This window comes from Cheilinus undulatus, linkage group 14 (assembly GCF_018320785.1).
Source record: "Cheilinus undulatus linkage group 14, ASM1832078v1, whole genome shotgun sequence".
NCBI lineage: Eukaryota > Metazoa > Chordata > Actinopteri > Labriformes > Labridae > Cheilinus > Cheilinus undulatus.
In genome coordinates this window covers 36,974,533-36,996,084 of record NC_054878.1, presented here as the reverse complement: position 1 = coordinate 36,996,084, position 21,552 = coordinate 36,974,533, and the positions used below count along the sequence as shown (strand labels likewise).

General features: G+C 38.2%; 2 protein-coding genes across 5 annotated transcripts; one reads left to right on the top strand and one right to left on the bottom strand.

The window, feature by feature from the left end:
- Window positions 1-478: 478 nt before the first annotated feature.
- LOC121521274 (adenylate kinase 7-like) lies at window positions 479-9,613 on the bottom strand. Of its 4 annotated transcripts, none has more exons than XM_041805118.1 (18): window positions 9,438-9,613; window positions 9,192-9,347; window positions 8,231-8,345; window positions 8,047-8,141; window positions 7,846-7,956; window positions 7,668-7,751; window positions 7,478-7,566; window positions 7,289-7,385; window positions 6,914-6,991; window positions 5,574-5,723; window positions 5,155-5,283; window positions 4,887-4,995; window positions 2,022-2,150; window positions 1,869-1,934; window positions 1,547-1,744; window positions 1,124-1,341; window positions 883-1,041; window positions 479-795 (listed from the first exon to the last, which is right to left on the bottom strand). In XM_041805118.1, exons 1-18 carry the CDS (start codon window positions 9,519-9,521, stop codon window positions 757-759), a joined length of 2,106 nt encoding a protein of 701 aa, XP_041661052.1. In that variant the 5' UTR covers window positions 9,522-9,613; the 3' UTR covers window positions 479-756. The 4 variants fall into 4 exon arrangements, with proteins under 4 accessions (XP_041661052.1, XP_041661054.1, XP_041661053.1 ...); XM_041805120.1 differs by having other exon boundaries at window positions 883-1,038; XM_041805119.1 differs by having other exon boundaries at window positions 1,869-1,931.
- Window positions 9,614-16,443: 6,830 nt separating this feature from the next.
- actc1a (actin alpha cardiac muscle 1a) lies at window positions 16,444-21,440 on the top strand. Its single transcript, XM_041805123.1, has 8 exons — window positions 16,444-16,472; window positions 18,126-18,279; window positions 18,370-18,498; window positions 18,591-18,786; window positions 18,876-19,037; window positions 20,261-20,452; window positions 20,832-21,013; window positions 21,105-21,440. The coding sequence occupies exons 2-8, from the start codon at window positions 18,151-18,153 to the stop codon at window positions 21,246-21,248; spliced, it is 1,134 nt and encodes a 377-aa protein (XP_041661057.1). The 5' UTR covers window positions 16,444-16,472; window positions 18,126-18,150; the 3' UTR covers window positions 21,249-21,440.
- Window positions 21,441-21,552: the final 112 nt, after the last annotated feature.

Here is a 21,552-nt window from a genome sequence, read left to right as displayed (position 1 = left end):
ATAGATGGACTAATACGTTGTTGATGTAGAGCAATACTGGAGATCTGTATATGAAATTGCTTAAAGGGGACATATTATGCAAAACTCACCATGTTTTGGGAACCTCTGAGACAACTTCATATTGGTCTCAGAGGTCCCTAAAACATATCTGTGAAATTTGTTGTCGAAAAAACACTCCAGTATAGGATTTTTACATGTCTAAAAAAAACCCTCTGTTTCAGTCCTGCTCAGAATGAGCTGTTTCTGTGTTTGTGGCTTTCAATGTTACTGAGCTGTCTGATTGCGCCCCTGACTCCACCCCTCTCAGGAAATGGATTTGGCTAAATGGATGTGGCTCCAGGAGACGAGGGCAGAACTTCCTTCTAAGCGGGGAAGGCCAACCGAACCTGGGGGCGGTGCTATGTACCCACATGACATCATGAGGGGAAAATCTGAGAACGGTTTGTTTCAGCACACATTTTCTGAAAGGGGGGTAGGGTTCTGATTCTTGGGGGGATTGAGGGCAGGCCAGGGGCACATGTTTTTGTTAGAAAAGCCTGAAAAAGTGTATTTTGCATAATATGTGGCCTTTTAAAAAGTGAATGACCTCACTCAACAGAGGTCCACATTATATGGAAGCAACACTCTCATCCAACATCTTTAGTTTAATAGACTATTCAATAACCAGCCTGTACAACCTATAAAGGTCTTTCCTGTATTGTTGTGTCAGTGTTTTTTTGGTCTTTGGTAACAGTTAAAACCTCTAAAACATAGGTATCATTTCGTGGTATCATTTTTATGTAGAAGATATTCTGCCTGTAGAAAATAGAAAAAAGATGCATCAGTTCAGCTTTTATAATAGGAGGTATTTCTTTGAATAATAGACGTTGTAGCGTGTAATACCAAAAAGTCAACAGGGTCTTCTGGTTTGATCTTACTGCACTCAACCATGGCCTCAGTGAGCGAGGGCATCACATACTTCATCAGATAGTTCCTCAAAGGGAGACAGCGAGCTTCCAGCAGCTCCTGCTCTTGCCTCATCACCTCAGACAAGTTCTTCTGCTATTAAATGATCAAAAGAATTTAATCAACTGTTACAAGCCTAGTATTGTGTTATCTGAGGGTGGCATAGTGTACCACTTACCCACTCTTCATACTGAGCTGCCATTGCAGCCAGAGCTGCTTCATTCCTGCGTTTCTTCTCAACAACCTCTGCAGCCAGTTTCTGCCTCCTCTCCTCCTCTTTAATTCTTTTCTCCTCCTCCTGCTCCTCTTGACTCAGGCCATAATTCTTAGGAGCCCCCACAATCTCTGTGATCTTCTTCATAACATCTGTGTATTTAGGATCATCTGTGGTGACCTCTGGTGGAGGAAACAATGATCTTTATGTGATATGACAACATTGACATGTTTCTCTACAGAACATTCTGCTTATTTTTGATTTTTCATGGCACAGAAAAAAATGACTGCGAGGTACTGGCAGCCCAGTGCATTGATGGACAAAGATGGTGGGTAAGGAGGGCATTGAAATTTTCATCATAGGCCTATATATTTTTTTGAACATTACCTATGTGTTCTGGATGAATCTCGACCTCATCAAAGTAGTCCAGCAGGGTTTCTTCAACAGCAAAACGTTCTCTGTATCTCTCCAGGCGAGCTGTAAACTCCTCCTGGGTGTAGCACATTTCTTCTGCCACTCTCTCTGGAAGCTCCTGAGCTCTGTTTATCAGGAAATCATCTGAGGCATTTAGGGCAAAAACATGCTCTGCAAAACATAAAACAAATACCATAAGAAAATACAACACATAGGAATGCACAGGTATGCCAGTGTTGAGTCAACAGAATAAAGGGCCTCACTAAGATATCAAAGTAAAAAATAAAGAAACAACCTGGAGTGATCATCTTGTTGTAAACAGGCATTTTGAGAGTTGAATCCTCATTTTCGGAGACATCTTCTGAGTATCAGAATCAAAACATACACGTTAGTATAAACAGCTGTAATAAACATTATTCATGGATAAAAAGAAATGGATTAAACTTACCAGTGAAAATCAGCTTCGCCTGCTCATAAGTCTTTGGGAAGCCATCAAGAATGAATCCTTGGTTCATGCATGGTTTTGAATGCAGCTTTTCTTGCAAAATGTCAAAGACTAGATGATCAGCAAGTCGACCTGATGAAGAGAGACAGTCATTCAGAGTTAGAATGATGATTAAAAGTAAAAAATCTTTACTCGAGAGATCAAAAATGTAACAATATATAGAGTAAATAAAAGGTTCACAAAACACTGCAATAGATTTGCACAGTCGTTGCCTAAGGTTGTTTGTGTTGCTAAAACTTGAATTTAAAATCCCTGACTTTTTATAACGGTCCCTCTTTTTTCTGCATAAGTTACTATATCTCTTTCACATTTTACTATGGAAATAAGAGTGCAGCAGTCAACTCAGTCACTTTATAATAATGTTTTGAGCCTGAAGTATGTATATGATATACGATCACCACTTTATTAGGTATAGGCTCTTTGCAGATGACATGACGCAGAAACAGAGAACACCCCTTGGGGGCAAGTGGTGATTTCTACATAGAGAAACGCTACCAAAAAGGCAATGTTGTGAGCTGTTTATGACTATGCCAAATGTTCAAAGTTTGAAAATATAAACACTCCTAATTCTTAAGCAACTGTTTTGTCCTAAAAGTAGTGAAATATTCAGGCAAAAATAAAGTTTTTAAAAAGTCCCGGAGAAACAGCAGCAGCCAGAAAAAAAAAAACCTCCATCTAAAGCCTTAATGAGCAAGTCTGTTTCCACAAAGGAGTCTCACTTCATTCAGCTCAGTTTTGTCATGGTTTAGCTCATTAAACTCTGATCTCACCCATGTCTCCTCAGCTGACGCCCATCTCACCAACCCTGTTATCGCTCTTGTGATGGGAAATCTATCCCTTTTCAGAGATCCAGGTCATTTGGCTCAGCTCATTAGAGCTGGCTGTTTGGCTCCCAAACAGGTCTTCATTTGATAGTGGTTTAGCTTTGTAAATGTGGATAAATTAAAGACAAAGGATGGAGGAAAGGAAACTGGCACTCAAGCGACAGTTAGCTACAGCATCTAACATAAAAAAGACGTTTTGTAGCACAGGATCGATCGTGAACATCACCACTCAGTTGCTCACCCCACAAGGTTTATTTGGTTTACAGTATATCACTGTTTTAATTTAGAGCATTTTGTGTGACAATATGAGGATTTTTATATGTTATAAGGGCTCTGCTAGCCTCTTACCTCAGTACAATACTCTTCATCTGGCTAGATGATCCCAGATGCTAGGAGTACTGCAGGACTAAGAAATTTGTGGTATTGACCACCACTATGTCAATGTACAGCGCTTAACAAATTTATTAGACCACCACCCAAAGTAAGGTTTATGCCACAGCTGCCCTAAATTAACAGCATTGGTAATTACCAAAATCATTTTTTATGTTTCTGCAATGGTTAATAAACCAATATGTAGAAGCTCTTTAACCCAAATAATATTTTTAATGCTAAAATATAATTATTATTGTTATCCATGAATTTCCAAATTTACTGATTTACAAAAAACCTGAAAAATAGTAAAGCACATTATTATTTCTTGATGAATATGTCAAATTATAGTTATTTACTTGCATTCCTGAACAGAAAAATTGGTTTTAGTGGTTGAATGTTATGCTTGATTAATTTCTGACTTCTCAGAGGAGCCCAGTGAGCCAGCTCAAATGTGGGTATAAAAAGGTGAATTCAGTTTGAAATTCCTCATTCCTGTTCAAAATGGTAAAACGTGGAGAGCTCACTGAAAATGAAAGAGTCCGCATTAAAGCACTTCACGATGCTGGATGGTCTCTAAGACAAATATGAAAGGCGGTCTAATACATTTGTTAAGCACTGTATGTAGAATTTCTTTTGATGATGATTGCAGCATAGATGTCAATTCAGATCTGTTAAGCACAAACTTTCCTCCATTTCCATTCATTCCTAATGGCTGTCCCTGACATCCTAGCCCCCAGCGGACATTCGGGATCATGTGACTGCAAACAACCTAGATGTGCTCAGCTACTCATAAATGCAAATATCAATCACATGGCATTAACCAATGCATTTAAGCATTTAAACATGATCAAGAAAAACTACTGAACTTCAAACAAAGCATCAGAAAGGGACGGAAAGGTCATTAAAGTGACTTTTAATGTACCATGGTATGTTGTTGCCAGAGTATTTAAAAAACTGCTGATGTACTGGAATTTTCATGTACTACCATTTCAAAGGTGTATGGAGAATGTTAAGAAAAAGAAAATATCCAGAGTGGCAATTCTCAGAGCCAAAATGCCTTGTTAAATGCTAAAAAGCAGAGGTTAGAGGAGAATGCACAGACTGGTTTGAGCTGAGAGAAAGGCAACAATGACTCAAACAACTAGGTATGCAGAAATGCATCTCTGAATTTACAACACTTCAAACCTTGAAGCAGATGGGCTGCAGTAGCAGAAGACCACACTGGGTTCCACACCTGTAGGCTGAGAACAGGAAACTGAGACTACAATTCATACGAATCAATTGGAGATTGGAAAAATTCCTGGTTTAATGACTCATTTTCTCCTACGAGGTTCAGATGGTGGGGGTAGAATTTGGAATTAACAAAAGAACCTCCCAGACTGTTAAAAGTCACTTAAATCACATTTCTCCTCCATTCTGATGCTCAGTTTGAACTTCATTAGATCCAATTCTAGTTGCCTAAGTGCACTGGTTGCTGCCATGTGATTAGCTGATTAGATATTTGTGTTAATGAGCAGATGAAAAGGCGTACCTAATGAAGTGGTCAGTGAGTTTAGGTTTCTAAGCCTAAGAAGATCATAATTATTAGTGATGCAGTTGTTCATCAACTAACCATCATTCATTGCCATGCTTTTGTTAAAAGTTTCCAGATGTCTCTGTGCAGCAGCTGCCACCTCTTCACTGACAGACTGTTCAGTGTCATCTCCATCAACTATCCCCTTCTGAAAAATTAAGAAATGAAAATTAGCAGAGTATGTTGCCATAAAGAGTCTCAAACTGCAGCAACATATTTATATATCTCGTTGTCTATAACTTCCACAAGAGGGCAGCATATTTCCTTTAGTTTTATAAAAGAACTGAAGGGAAAAAAAGAAACTGACCAGCTGTGTGATCTTCTCCTCAATGACCTCTTTGATCTTGATGTGGTGGATTTGGTAATGACCGCTGAGCTTCTCTGCCACAGTGGTTTTACCCACAGCTGGAGGTCCAGTCAGGAAGATTCTGATTGGCTAAAAAAATAACGGGAACAAATTTATTTAAAGCAGGGTTTTGATTATTATATAGAGTGAGAATTGCTTTTGCACCCAAATTAATTCAATTTAAGTTTTGTATTGTTGTGGGTGACTTTAATGACATCCTTTGTCCAGACATACTGTAGAACAGAGAGACATTTTGAAAAATGAATGGTTGAAACAGACCGTTCAGCTTTCCAGGGATTCAGTATCTGCATCAGGTTCTATATACATCTACCGTTGTGTCTGTATCACAATTATAACATGTTTGTAACATGAACACTCACAAGTAGCTGCCTAGTGTCTTTGTATTCCTTTACAATGCTCTCAATGTTTTCAGTCATCCCGCCCTCAGACGTCCAGTGGAGATTTAAAGACTCTTTTATAACAAAAGCTTCCAGACGCAGGTCGACACTTAGGAATTGTAATTCTTCAGGCTGAAATGAGGGGAAAAGTGTTTAAGTTTTACACGGTATATTTAATAGAAGATTGTTTTGTGATGTAATGCAGAGGGAAATAAAACACTCTTTCAGAGACATGCTACATCTGATAGAATGAAAGAAGGAGACTACTGGGAGAGGCCACAAAGACACCTATGCTACTCTGAAAGAGTTACAAACTTCAGCAGCTGAGATGGGAGAGACTCTGCATACAACAACTGTTCACCAGTCAAAGCTTTATGGTAGAGTGACAAAGAGAAGTCACTGTTTAAGAAAATTCATATTAAGGCTTGACTAGAGTTTGCCAAAAGGCATGCAGGAGACTCCGTGGTCAAGTAGGACAAAGTTCTTTGGTCTGAGACCAAAATAAGCTGCTTTTTGGCCATCAGACAAGATGCTATGTTTGGCCACACCAAACCCTGCACATCACCACAAAAACACCATCCCAAAATACTGGAAAATCCTGGAGGATAATCTTTTTCAGTCTGCAAGAGAACTATGGCTTGGGAGAAGATGTATTTTTCAGCAAGTCAATGACCCAAAGCAAACAATAAAAGCCACTCAGAAATGGTTTAAAGACAACAAGGTGAATGTTCTGGAGTGGCAAGATCAACACCCAGACCTCAATCCAATAGAAAATTTGTGACTGGACTTAAAAAAGGGTGGTTCATGCCTGATCCCCATACAACCTGACAGAGCTTCAGCAGTTTTGCAAAGACAAATGGAGTAAAATTGCAGAGTCCAGATGTGCAAACCTGATTGTGACCTATTCACACAGACTCAGTGCTGCGATTGCAACCAAAGGTGCATCTACTAAATACTGACTTGAAGTGGGATGAATATTTATGTAGCCACTATATTTACATTACATATTTTGCTTAATTTACATTACTTTGTAGAAATCTGTTTTCACTTTGACATTAAAGATTTTTTTCTTTCTTTGTTAAAAAAAAGCCAAAATATTGACCATGGCAGATTTATAAAATCAATAAATGATTAATAAAATCAATATAAGGGTCAAACATCCAAGGAGATAAACTTTTTATAGGCACCGTGCACATAAATGTCTTGGCATTTAAATTCCTTGTAAGTATAAAACAGATTCTGATTTGAAGAACTTGAACATCATTACTCAGCAATCCAGCCAAATTGATGCAGGAAAAGAAAGAAAGAAAAATACTGGCTACCTGAAAAGCTTTCATGGTGATGGCCTCTTCTTCAGGTAGTATGTTGATTTTTCCTGGACCAAGTTTATGGCTGATCATCTACAAGGGGAGTCAAAAAAACAGAAAAAAAAAAAAAAAAAATATATATATATATATATATATATATATATATATATATATATACACACACACACACAATCTTTTGTGCTTTGATTTTGTATTCCAGTCATTTACATGCCAAAAACATCTGGAGAAAAGACAACATGCAACAATCAATCCATCAAAAGGTGCATTTAAGGCAGCTTTGGGTCACTTGAACATCTCTGAATAGTGTTTTAAAACAAACTCAGTATCAATTTTTAATGCAGCACCATGTTCTTTTTTTGTAAAATTTACCTTTACCATTTCCTCCAAAGTGTTCTTGGATTCATCCACAGCTAGTATGTACTTTGACTTTAACTTTGGCTTAGCTTCAATGATGCTTTTTATCACTCTGGAAAATAAAAAACAGATCAGACCACCTGCTAATGTTTAATAAAAAAACTACAACAGTATATATGTAGAAGTTGAGTCTGTTAAAATCACCCTCCAAGGTCGTTTACATGAATTGTGGGGATGTAATTTTTGCCCTGTCCAAAAAGAGGGACTTTTGGGAACTGCATCAACCAGGACACCTATTCACAAATAAAATTAACACTTCAGAAAAAAACAGGTCACAAATTTGACACAGTAGTATTCATATAGACAATAAGTATGATATCAATTTCATAATTACCTTGAAAAAGTAATTAAAGAGGTTCTCTCCTTTTCCATACTGAAGACCTGAAGCCACAACGTAGCCTCTAAGCTTAGACTTTTTCTGTGAGGTTAGAAAATTCAACCGGATGCACAGTGTTTACAGGCAATTTTGAATGATTATACTGTATTTTTTTTTAACCTGACTTTGCTCTTACACCTCCTTGCAGTTTCAGCACAAGTTTCTCCAGCTGATAGTGGTTTCTGAAGCTGGGGTGAGGTCTTCTTCTGTACCCTTCTTCCTCTGTAAATGACACATCTGTTTCATCCTGAGGAGAACAGTAAGATTCACACTGTGGTAATTATGTTTTAAGAAGACAACAATTCAACAGTTTGGTGACTTTTTATTATAGGTTTACTGGATTCTTCGGCTTGGTCAAGGCCCATGTCATCACAGTTGAGACTAAGATGAACAGTTTCTGAGACTCAAAGTTTTCCATCTCAGCTCGAAGGGCTGTTAGTAGAAAAAAAGCAAGTCATTGCAAGAGATCCAGGTGTTTTTAAGGCCATTCAGCAGATACAAAGCACATGTTTTTTTCATACCTGTGAGTACCCATGTTGCTTCCTCAACGTGCTGTTTCAAAGCCCTTTCTGAGATGTTATACACCACCACATCACACTCCAGCAGGCGCTCCAGGAGCTCATCTCGAGTTGGTGACTATAAAAGAGATTAAACATGGTTTTCAATTTGCAAAAACTTGATTAAAATATTCAAAAATTGCGTTCCTGCAATCAAAAAATATCTATATAGCTGTTGACCATCGTAATGATTATTTAAGACACTATTTTGAAACATAGTAGCAGTTTTACAGATCCCAACATGATGCTTTAAAGTTGTCTCTTTACAACCAATCAGTAGGCAAAAACCCCACTCCTCTCTAGCTATCATTTAAATTAATCAATAAATTAAAAAAAAAAACTGCAAGCAACAATTCTCCAAAAACAGTGACTGCTGTTTTCCTCAGTCATATCAATATTCAGAACATTGAAAACAATATTTAAATAGCAAATCTTCACAGGGGAAAACGTTTTATAATTTGATAATTAAAGATGCATAGACACCAATACAAATCAGGTATCTGTACCTCAGTACTCGTACTCATAAAGTATTGCAGGTACTGTACTCAGTTACATTTTAAAGGAGGGGGAGGGGGGTGTCACACATTAAGAAAGAAATAATTGAAATGAAATAAGAGGTGTCAGTAGGCACTTAATTGCATTTCTTTAAGAGCATACATTATCAAAATAGTCCAGGACTGACTGCCATATTTTGTAGACTTCATTAACCCATTAACCTATAAGTTGTAAGTCTGATCTTTCCCAGTGGTGTCGGTGCATCCCTACTTATAATCATAATATTTATAAGTAAAAGAAACATCAAGAAAAAAAAGGGGCTTGAGGGCAAGAGTGTATTTTTAACATGACATTTAAACTGTAGTAGCAGGAATAAATATGTATGGACAGAATGCTACGCCTACAGATAACGTTATTTAACAAAACTCACCGTGTATTTCTCATGAAGAAAGCTCTCTTCATCATCTTTGCTGGAAGAAGACACAGTTCCTACTACCTGGAATTCTGGTTCACTTAAAGAGGAGACTATAGTCTCCCCGGCCTCTGCGTCCTCTGAACTCTCTCCAGCTACAGAAGTCGCTAAAACCTGTAAAAACAATCAGCAAATGCTGTAAAACAGGGTTGTTTTACATTACGTGCAATTAAGGAAATGGTGGTCACTCTTAGATAGCGTTACCTTCGCGATATGCTTGGAGGAATATCCGTCTACGTCGTTGATAAAAATGCGTTTGCGACGAGTTTGTTGCTTGTTATCCTCCATATTAAAATCCCAACCGCAAAAAACATCAGGAAATTAGAGTGCCTAAAAGGATTTACACTTGTAAAATTCGCGTATAATCGCTCTCAAGCTCTTCGTTTGACGTCCGTTGCTATGGACTCACTCTCCGTTGCCATGGCTCAGACAGAAGTGCTTCGCGCGAGTCGAATGTGACGTCAACATTCCGTCGCGTAGACTTTCCCCAGAAGAGGGAGAAACAAATATGGATGAATTCGCTGTTCAAGTGGTTTTGCTAAGCCATTGAAACATAAACTTCATTAAAAAAAATTGGTTGTTAGGCTTTATTTATTGTTTTTTGGTTAGTCAGATTGAAACACTGGCTAAACAGAGCCTTCTAATTCAATTTTTAATGAAAACTATGCTATGTAGTATCTATTTTTATTGAATAGGGATGCTATGTATCTTATTTAGTTTAGAGGCATGTTACTTAAATGTTAATTTGTTCATAGACTACTTCATTGGTCCCTATGGCATTTACATGCACTTTGACGTGTAAATAAGCTTTCAGTTACAGAAATCCATGACAGTAACATTTAGCACCACTGTTTTTATATTCTAAAATGTAAAAAAATACATTTTCAGCATTTCTCTCTGTATTTATCTATTTCAAAATGTATGTATTTTCAAGTTGCCCGTCAGTAATTCTCACTGAGCATTCTACTTTGATGTACACAGAAACTGTACTAAATATACTAATAATCCACCAAGTTCCATGGTAAACACATTGAAAACTTGAATTATATGTGATCAGAATATGCTCACACTCTAAATAAAGTTACTGTAATATAGTGCTTTTTATATAGCAGTTATCAGTAGATAATGCTAATGTGTCCCCCCATGCAGTTCCCCATCAAGTGAAGCACATTCACAATCCACACACACACACTCACACCAGTGGATGTGTAGATCCCCTTGTGGCACAAGACAATGGAGCGCTGACATGGAAACTTTCAGAGCACCCCATATATTTATAGAGCTGACATTATCTGTTAAACTGGTGGCAGTGTTTGATGGTGTCTGCACTACACAGGTCTCAGCACTCACTGTAACACACCCTGTCATGTATTCAAAGCACTGAGATACTGAGGGAACCCACTCATGGTGATTGGCTGTTTCTGGCCATGTATAGTAAACCTCTATATTTAATACATTTTCATTTTTCTTTGTTTTGATGAAGTTTACTATGTTTCCTGAAATAATGAGTAAAAATACAAGTCTTCCTGGCTACCATTACACTATGAAGGCCAAAGAACACATCAAGCAACACAGAGAAAATGTTATTTAAAAGTATAAATCAGGGGATGGATACAGAAAAAATCCAAGGCTACAATAGTGGCCAGGAATAGTGATTAACCAGTGACTGGACCTTCCAGACACAGGCATCTTTATATATCAGTCACTTGAGACAATTTCACTGCACTCATGTGATCCTATTTCAATAATTATGAGACCACTAGCACCAATTGGCTGGACCTCTGTTTGATAAGGTTATTTAAAGGGGGTGAATATTTATGCACATATTTTATCTTATGAATGTTATTTAACTGACATTACTTTGTTGAAATCTGTTTTCACTTTGATATAATAGAGGTTTTTCTGTGGTCAAAAAAGCCAAAGTACATTGGCCATTATTGGTTTATGAAATCAACAAAAAGGTAAAACATCCAAGGGGATGAATACTTTTTATGGGCGCCGTATTGAGAATTTTCTTTAAACTCTAAACAAATGTCCACTCTGAATTAAGGATAAACTGATTTGATTTTGGAGTTCAGAAGTTAAAAGGGTCATTAGGCTTCATAGTCATCCCTAGCCTGTTAACTTAATATCTTAAGGATGCTTTGAGAGACTGTCTTCAAACTTTGAACAAACTTCCACTCTGATTTAAGGATTAACAGGTTAGATATTGAAGGTTAAAGGTTAGGCCACAAGAACTGAAATTTTATGACCACAATATTTCAAGAATTTAGAGATTTTTCCAAATTTAGCCAAACCCTAAAAACTGGTTAGATTTTGAAGGTCAATGATCATTATTGTGCATACATTTGATTCCAAATACTCCTATATCATAAAAATAAAATTTCTACCCATCACTTAACCACAGAAAACATTCAGTCCTCCTCCTTGACCCAACACTGCACTTTCACTGTCTGGCAATTGTATACCAGATGGAGGTATTTAACATCCTTGAAGAAGTTCCACTTTTTCATAAAACAGAATGCTAATGTTGTGACTTTCTACTATTGAAGCCTCACATCTGTATTGATTGACAGTTACAAAATAGCCACAAGTATGTACTAATTGACATGTCAACCAGCATGCTGTTTGTCAAACACCACTGAGACTTCAGCTGTTTACAGCAGGCATGCGGCACGTTACAATAATGCCCGTTGGTGCCAACAACAGCAACTCATGTACTCTGTCAGTGGGTGTTTATGAAATATTCTCCCCTGCAGGAACAAGTTAAGTCATTATTAACTTCTGCAAAGTTTCTGCTGGTATCAGTTATTTGGACATACTAAATAGTATATTTCATAATAAATATTCCACTCAAGGTTAGATATTGTTTTTGTAAAAGCACAAGTCATAAATCAATGCCTTATAAATTCATAAAATTGGACCAACCTACATTAATCTGCTTCATTTCATTAATTATTTATGGCTTATGTACAAAGTTGCATATAAGAAGGGTTCTCTTGTAGAATAGTTTTGTCTGTGCATGCATGGCAAAAACACACAAAACGCACAAACTTCACCTTTTTCATAAATTATGAATGACATGGCATATTTTTCTGTACTGTACATTGTAAACAAACCACTGCTTAAACAGGATTGGCTGTTAAAAAGCAAATGCTGCAAACAGCTGCTAACATGTCTGTCTGTCTTGGAGGAGGAGGTTGGGGGGTGAAGTACAGAGGGGGCAGCTGTCAGGACAGACAAACCGTGTGCTTCCTACACGCCCTTATAAGGACAAATGTGCCTCAAAACTGTGACCCATTTAAGAACAATCTGCCTTATCCTGATACAGACGCAGTGATAGAGACGGGACTCTGCCAAAAAGTGCTTCCTGACATGAAGAGAGCTGTTGACAAAACACAGCATGGGCTACATCCAGAAACTGCTCTTGCTCCTACTTTTTGCTCAGAGCTGTGTCAGTGGTTAACTTACTTCCAGATAAAATGTGTAACAAAAATTATCTAAGCAAGTTTATAAGAAAAAAGTTTAATCAAAAAAATTATGTTTAGTGGTTATTAATATTGTCAACTAATTGAGAATCATAGATTGAACCTGCATTTATCACTAAGCTAGGTGTCCTTGTCCTATCCTGTAGAATGTTGTTTCTTTACCACTGTATATCAGTAATAAGGGAGATATTTTACATGATTTTTAACAAATCATCCATATTCTTAATTCCAGGTACAATTTTCCTTGTGCTTGTGTATAACATAATCAAAACAAGGCCCTACACTTCCAAGACTGCTTGACTGCTTACCATTTATTTCTGATGGCCACTCTCACAAACTGTTTAGCTGATGACGCCATATAGTGCAGAACCAAAACACATGCTCATGGTTTCAAAATAAAATCAGATTTAATTAATGTTTAGGGTAAGGGTTAAAGTAATGGTAAGCTATCAGAGGTTAAAAGTAAAAGACTGACCTGCAAAACCTGATAAAATGCTTAATAAAGCAGAATAAACAGTCTGCTAACAGGAAGACGCTCGTCCTCCTAGAAAACATTCAAACGCAGCTAGCGTAGCTTACATAGTTCTGTTAGCTGCGTTAGCTAGGCAGATAATAGAATGTAGCTAAAGGTAAGCTCCTACATAGCTAAAGCTGAGCTTACAAAGCAGCTATGTAAGCTACACATATACGTTGATATAGCTAAATTAGCTTCAGCTACATCTGCTAAAGCTCATGCTGCTAAAGCTAACTTTGCTACAGGTAACAGAGCTACATAGCCAACACAGCTAAAGCCAAATTCACAAAGCAGCTGTGTTAGCTAGTACAATACAGCTACATTAGCTTAAGCTACATTTGCTAAAGCTCAAGCTGCCAAAGCTAACTTTGCTACATTGGCTTATGCAGTCACATTAATTACTTAGCTAGTGTATTTATGTTAGCTTTAGCTAAAGCTAACAAAGCTAAAGCAAGCCACCATTTGTATAACTACTTTTAAAATAATTTAGTACCGGATTAGATCTTTTTCTCTTTTTTATTTATGAAATGTTGTTTAGTCTGTAATGTTTGCAAAGCGGCTTTTCATGAATGTAACTGTCAGACTTTATTTTTTAATAACAGAAATTTTAAAAAGAAACCTAAAACTTGAAATATATTGTATTGGCAAATTATGGCACTTCCTTTCTGAGATATACAGTGTCTCAGATGAACAGTCAGTGAGAGTGGCCATCAGAGATGTACAGTGTGCAGAATTTAAGGGACTTGTGCCTGATTTTTATAACTCCAGTTCATGCAACCTTTAATGGAGATGCTAAAATTGTTATGCCACTGCATAACCATATACACAGGGATACTTACACCTAAACTTTTACATCATGTTCATAAAATATATTCACTATAATTGACTATCAAAATGTATTGTAAGCCATTCAAGTAGTTCTAACCTTTTGACAATGAAGCATTTATGTCTTAAGCGTAATAATGAAGGACTGTTTACAGTATTGTACTTTAATTTTTAATGCATTTTAGACTATTACATAACACTTTTTGCGCCAAAGGGTTTTACAAAGACATCCATAAAAATGTTAACCATATACATTATCAGAGTATTACTGAAAATAAATCTCTGAATATTTTGACCATAGAGTATTATTGTTTTTCACTGCAAAACGTAAAGCTAAGCAAGTGTATTTGTCAAATTTCTAGTAAAAATACCTATTTATTCCTTATTTCAGCCAGCCAAGTCCTGCTAAACTTCTTGTTTCATGACATAAAACACAAAAAGTAAGGCTGAATGGCTTGTAATATATAAAAAATAATCCTGCCAGTTGGAGAGAAAACTTTAAATATCTTAAAATGAAATGTACCTACATAAGTTGGCACGTCATTTCCAGACAATGAACAAATACAACATGCTTTATCACCGACAGAAATTTCTATTTCATACTTATTTTTTTACTTATTAAAATTCAGGTCAAATTTTGGTGCTATATCTTAAAATAAGATGGTTGTTAGAAGAATGTGGCTCAAAATAACTAATTAGATATATATTTGAGAAGAAATCAAACAAAGTGCTTTGCTTAGTTTTGAGTTTTTGCGGTGTAAAAAAATGATAAACACTTTAAAGCTCATTCTTGGCTATTTGTTGCTTTTCTGCCTCTTATTAGAAAATGAACTCATTTTCTTCTCTGGATTATTAATGAAGGGGTATTTTTGGCCATCATGACCCTTTTATGGAGCCTTTTGAAAGATTTGTTAACTCAACAGGAATTTCACCTAAACTTAAGTGAAAAGTCATCAGCTGGCAAAGATATATGATGTGAAGGTATCTCAGGGCTCTGTTATGTAAAAGCCTAGAATAGAAATAGACAAGTAGGTTAGTAGCGTCTTTCTCTGAGGTACATGACACCACATAGCTACAATTGGAATATTTCAGCGTGTTGATGGTGTCGGGGGTATTTACATTCCTCCTGCTCTCACACTGGCCTGATAGGGCTCCAGCACGGGGACGCAGGCAGTGTGGGAGCTGAGCGAGGTGACGAATAAGGAGCCTGAGCTCAAGCCGACACGAAGCCACCGGCACCTGTTACTCTCCATTTCCCTAAAAGGAGACACTGGAGCCAATCAGAGCTCAGAGCAGGCGCTCGTCGCTCTCGGCACAGGCTGTCCTGGGGATCTGTCGTCTGCTGGGGGTCTGGGCTCTGGCCTTAGCTTCCTCCACTCAGCCCCCCCCCTGCCCCCCTTACATTATTGCCTCTCACTCAGCTGTCTGGCATGTTTTCAGCCTCCTCCTCACTCCTTACACATGCCACGACTCTGGCAAACTCTCACAGGCAGGTCCCCTTAGACGGCTCCTTAACCGCAAGATAGCTCAGACAAGATCTCGGGTTACCTTCGCACCCTGTGATCGCCCACATCCCCACTGCCCTGTTTGAGCTTAGTCATATTAGCACATCCTTAGAGACCCACAGGGACAACCCTGCAAAAATATGGATGAGAGGAAGATGCTGCAATAAATGAGAAGTCAATGCAATTATAATGCTGTTGATAGGATCATTATCTCACTGTCACGATGAATTTAAAAATACAAAGCTGATTTAAAAGGCATAATAAAAGGTAATTGTTCAAGAACTGACAGATAACTGACATATACCTGCATTAAAATTCTGTTTTCTTGTAATATGCACTTTAAACATAACTTAAGCACAGTACAGTTCCCTTTAAAGTCCCTTTTTATCACACTTTTATCAGAGAGTGTTCCCTAATTCTTTACTAGAATTTTAAAATTATTCTAATGGTATTTTATCTCTTAGTATGTTTTTGCTGTGTTTTCTTTGAAATCCTGATAATTTTATGACTTGCTTTGCTGCCTTTGTACTGATTTTAAAAGTGCACCCAAGATATAGTTATCATCATTATTTTAAACTGTCTTATGTGCATAATGCTTCTTTAAGTTTAATTCAAAGCTCCTGAGTCAGGCTGAAAATCATATCAAGCTGGAATTTTTAATCTTTTAAGTGTTCGTCATATTCCCCACTGCTTCTTAATTTCCCTATCATAGTCAGGGCAACATCTCTCAACACAGGATCCACTTTACTGAGCCATTTAGCTAAGCAGCACTTAATTTGGGCTTGTGTGAACTCCTGAGCCCGCCCCCCCAGCCCCCAGCCTCAGGACACCGGGACATATTTAAGGAACCCCTTGCACCCTTGCCGCTTTGTCCCAGTGGAAACTCCAGTCTTGAGGTAACAACTTGGTGAGTCCCTTTACTTTTAAATTATTGCACTGAGGGGATGAGGGAGGAAGAGTAACCGCTGCTGTGTGGCATATTACTGCCAAAATATGGATTTATTTCCTTCAGTTTTCAGTTAATATGTCTGAGAGATGATTATGTGTTTACTAGAGGATGGATAAGAGATGGATGGAGTAAGATAGAGGGAGGGAGAAAAGGGTGTTTTGAAGAAAAGAAAATGTAATCCTTGCTGATGAGGAAACACTAAGGTTTGAGGATGCAGGGATGGGATGCTGGCTGTGGAGTGGCAGGCAGGAAGCTCTGCATAAGGCTGGATAACAGCCTGAAAAAACTTATTATGATACAGACATACTGGTATTCTGATATATACTAAATAGATGCTACAACATTTGACTGGTGAAATAAGAACCTAACTAAAGAAAGTTGCCCAAAACTGACAAACTTCTGTCTTTTCAGATACTGTTTTAGGGGCTAAAGACCCACAATGATATATCTGTTTCTTTCTATTATTTCTCTTTTAAATTATATAAAAAACAAGATGTAAAACACGGCTTATTTCCTCACTAAAAGAAACACATACTATCAAAATTATTAACTAAAATTGGCACTGTCATAATATAAAGCAATCATGGCAGTAATTCACTTTAAAGCCTTTTCTAATCATTATTTAAAGAAATCTAGGTGAACATTAAAAAAGACAATCCTATTTGTCGTAATTCCTAAGTTAAAGCCTATCATGTGGACTTGAATTTGCATTAATTCAGCTCTTATAGAATGTGTACTTAAAGCTTAAATTTGCTGAATAGATTCCTCCTTTTTCTTGTTACAATAAGACCTTAACAGGCTCCACAATAAAGGGTCATCATTTTCAAATATCCAAGAGCTAAACAGTACTGCCGCAGTGTTTCTGAGTGAATCTTGCATAACAGATTGTGTTGAGTTTAAATGCATGATTTTTAAGGTAACTTCAATAGTAATTTCATACATGACTCAATTAGAGTATTGTTCAGATATTAATCATGAAAAGTTAAATGCACTGCATCTGCAGCCATGCAAACTAAATGTAAAGATGTTTATTTGAATGAAGTAGAAGGGGATGCTGTCACTCTGGATGCAGACTGCAGTCATAGATCCTAGAAGGATCACAGCACCTGGTCCAGCTCCAAACAGAGCAGCCTGTGTGTGTCCACTGTGTGTGTCAACAGCTGAGGATAGACCGAAGCCCCCGCTGCCACTTGTCAAAAGACACACCACCTCAGCTGTTAACTGGCTCTGGCTTAACGATGAGATTTGGGGGGGGGGGGCTGAGCAGGGTGACAAGGGTCCCGAGGCTGAAAATAGATCAGTGAGTGTGAGTGTTGGGGGTCCAGCCATGTCCTGTTTTGGCTTTCGAGGCAGCTGAGGGAGATTAGAGCACTCAAAGGTGTCCTCATACTTTACATGGTGCTGCATTGTTCTCAGAATTGTATGCATGATGCATAAGAGTTAAATGGATTTAATACACATTTAAATACAACAAGGATCATATTTCTTGCCCATGCTAGCTTCATCAAATTGAAACTTTACCTAACATAGTCTAACGGAAGCTGCTGATTGATACTAAATTGATAATTTTAAACATATCACAAACTTACTAACCTGCTCTGTCCTCTACAGAAGGCCATCCAAGTAACGACACAAGATGTGCGACGACGACGAGACCACCGCCTTGGTGTGCGACAACGGCTCTGGCCTGGTCAAGGCTGGGTTCGCCGGTGATGACGCCCCCCGTGCTGTCTTCCCATCCATCGTTGGACGCCCCCGTCACCAGGTACAAATCAAGAAAAGGTGGCTAAATTTGTAGTAAATGTGTATTCATAGACTTGTATCTGAGATTCTGACGTGTTGTCTTCGTTCACAGGGTGTGATGGTGGGTATGGGTCAGAAGGATAGCTACGTGGGAGATGAGGCTCAGAGCAAGAGGGGTATCCTGACTCTGAAGTACCCCATTGAGCACGGCATCATCACCAACTGGGACGATATGGAGAAGGTAAGACTCTAGGACAGGAAGAAAACAGAAATGTCTCAAAGGTTTGTTAATCCAGCTGAGTCCCTGACATTTTCTCTGTTCCTGGATTACAGATCTGGCACCACACCTTTTACAACGAGCTCCGTGTGGCCCCAGAGGAGCACCCCACCCTGCTTACTGAGGCCCCTCTCAACCCTAAAGCCAACAGGGAAAAGATGACCCAGATCATGTTTGAGACCTTCAATGTCCCCGCCATGTATGTGGCCATCCAGGCTGTGCTGTCCCTGTATGCCTCTGGACGTACCACCGGTGAGTCTCTACTAAAGACTTAAACTCCCTAACCCTGCTGGCTCATAAAAAGCGCTGTTTTCTTACAGACTCTTAATTTTCATTGACAGGTATTGTGCTGGACTCTGGTGATGGTGTGACCCACAATGTGCCCATCTATGAGGGTTATGCTCTGCCCCATGCCATCATGCGTCTGGATCTTGCCGGTCGCGACCTGACTGACTACCTGATGAAGATCCTGACTGAGCGTGGCTACTCTTTTGTCACAACTGGTAAGAAGGCACTAACATCTAACTAGGAACAAAAGGGGATATATGAGAGGAAGTTGATGTGCCGATGGAAATTTGATTAACTTAGGTAAACAGTAAGGCTGTTTTACCTCAGCTAAATATCAAACTTCAAGAAAAAGTGACACAGGCAGAGGTTACGAAGTGCTAAGATCCTCTATGTGAAGCTCAAAATGTAGGTATAATGTTGAAGTAAACTGAAGCAGTTCCATTTATTATGAGGACTGTTAAAATTCGATCTTATAATAAGTTTCTGCATACTAACTTAGTTAGACCAATTTTCACTCCTGATAAGGCCAGAAAAACAATCATTAAGGATTCTGTTTAACCTTAGCAGCACAGAGAAGACAGACAATGTGAGAACAAACCAAGCAGTCAGCATCTGTCTTTCACTAATTCAAGTGCTGGTTAACACTCGGGCCTTAGTAACAAAAAGTTCCTCATGAACTGTTAACCCACAAAAATGTCCCCTGAGAAAAAGGGACACAAAATTAATACAAATGAATATTTTCCAAGTTTAAATGACTTGTATCTTTTCATCAGCTTCAGCCCTGTTTAAAATAATCAATTATTTAATCAATTCAATTTATATAACCTTCAAATGCAAGTTCACATGTCTAATGAGACAGATTTTATTCATGTAAACACAAAAATGCCATAATTTCTAAAGACTTTATGCTGGATGAGATTCTTTTTTAATTGCTGGAGACAGTGTTGGACTTGACATGGTTAATTTTTACAGTATCTAGATTTTAAAAATAGCACTTGTTATGTTAGGTAACAAGCAACGTCCACATCAAAAAACGCCCATTAAGTTAGTATAAATCAATATTTTCCTCTCCTAAATAGAGATCTTTGCACCAGCTTCAATTTTCTTAATTTAGAAAGTGGGCACACCTCCACCAAATTCCATACCACGGGTAATGCAAATGGACAAATTATCCAAAAATGAAAACTTGAAATGGACTAAAATGTCCCTTGTGAGGAATGAGGGTCAATCTACTTTTTAGAGAAGGAGCGTGTTACTTTTGATCAATAAGCTGCATAGTCATACAATAAACATGACAAAACTAAAGTCATAAGATCAGCTACTCAGAAAGGTGGTAAATGAGATGGAATCAATAAAGAATACAGAGATGTATAGATTAATAACTACTGTTTTGTGTTGTTGGACTTGTTAACTAAAATGTGTTTTCTTTACCTGACAGCTGAGCGTGAGATCGTGCGTGACATCAAGGAGAAGCTGTGCTACGTTGCTCTGGACTTTGAGAATGAGATGGCTACTGCTGCCTCTTCCTCCTCTCTGGAGAAGAGCTACGAGCTGCCTGACGGTCAGGTCATCACCATTGGCAATGAGCGTTTCCGCTGCCCCGAGACCCTGTTCCAGCCTTCCTTCATTGGTGAGTTATTATGGTAGCTGACCCAGGGCTGACTCAGGACTGCACTGTCTGTCCGTGAACACAACACAGTCAGGCAGCCATAGTTATATCTGAATAAGTCGTCTGTACTTTATGTGAGTATATTTCACCTGGTGACCAAAAGCAGATATTTATTTTATTTAAATCCAGAAAGGATTGACAGTACCATTCTAGACTGATATTTCTAATATTTTTTAGCAAGTATTTGTTACTTTCAAATAAAAAAATCTATATAAGGACATATGGGCTGATAAAAAATCTAACAAACTTATTGGTTAAATGGTAAAGAAAATGTGTGTTGACTTACATTGTAGTCTTCGTAATTGAATTGTAATAAATGACTCTTCTCTCACCTGCCCAGGTATGGAGTCTGCTGGTATCCATGAGACTGCATACAACAGCATCATGAAGTGTGACATTGACATCCGTAAGGACCTGTATGCCAACAATGTGCTGTCTGGTGGTACCACCATGTACCCCGGTATTGCTGACCGTATGCAGAAGGAGATCACCGCCCTGGCCCCCAGCACCATGAAGATCAAGGTAAACCCTCATAGGCCAGGATCCTATGAATGAATATAGGTTCATTATTTTGTAAGAATGTTCTTGTACTAACCTCTCCTTCTCTCTGCAGATCATTGCTCCCCCTGAGAGGAAATACTCCGTCTGGATCGGCGGCTCCATCCTGGCCTCCCTGTCCACCTTCCAGCAGATGTGGATCAGCAAGCAGGAGTACGATGAGGCAGGCCCCTCCATCGTCCACAGGAAGTGCTTCTAAACCTCCAACCAGCACCGAACATCCCACACAGACTGCATCCACTTTCCTCCTGTATCTGTATTTCTACTGTGCCTTTTGCTGTATATACATGTAACGTTGTAATAAAAATAGCTGCTTTTAACAGAAACAGTCTGAATTGTCTGAAACAGTATACTTCTACACCAGTTTGTTACCAAGAGGGCTTTATTCATTTAACTCCAATTGCTAAAAGGGCCGCAGTGTTTAAAATCCTAGGACTTTCATAATAAGACCATTGTAATTTAACAAAAGGAATAAATGTATGAAGCATTCAGCGTGATGTATT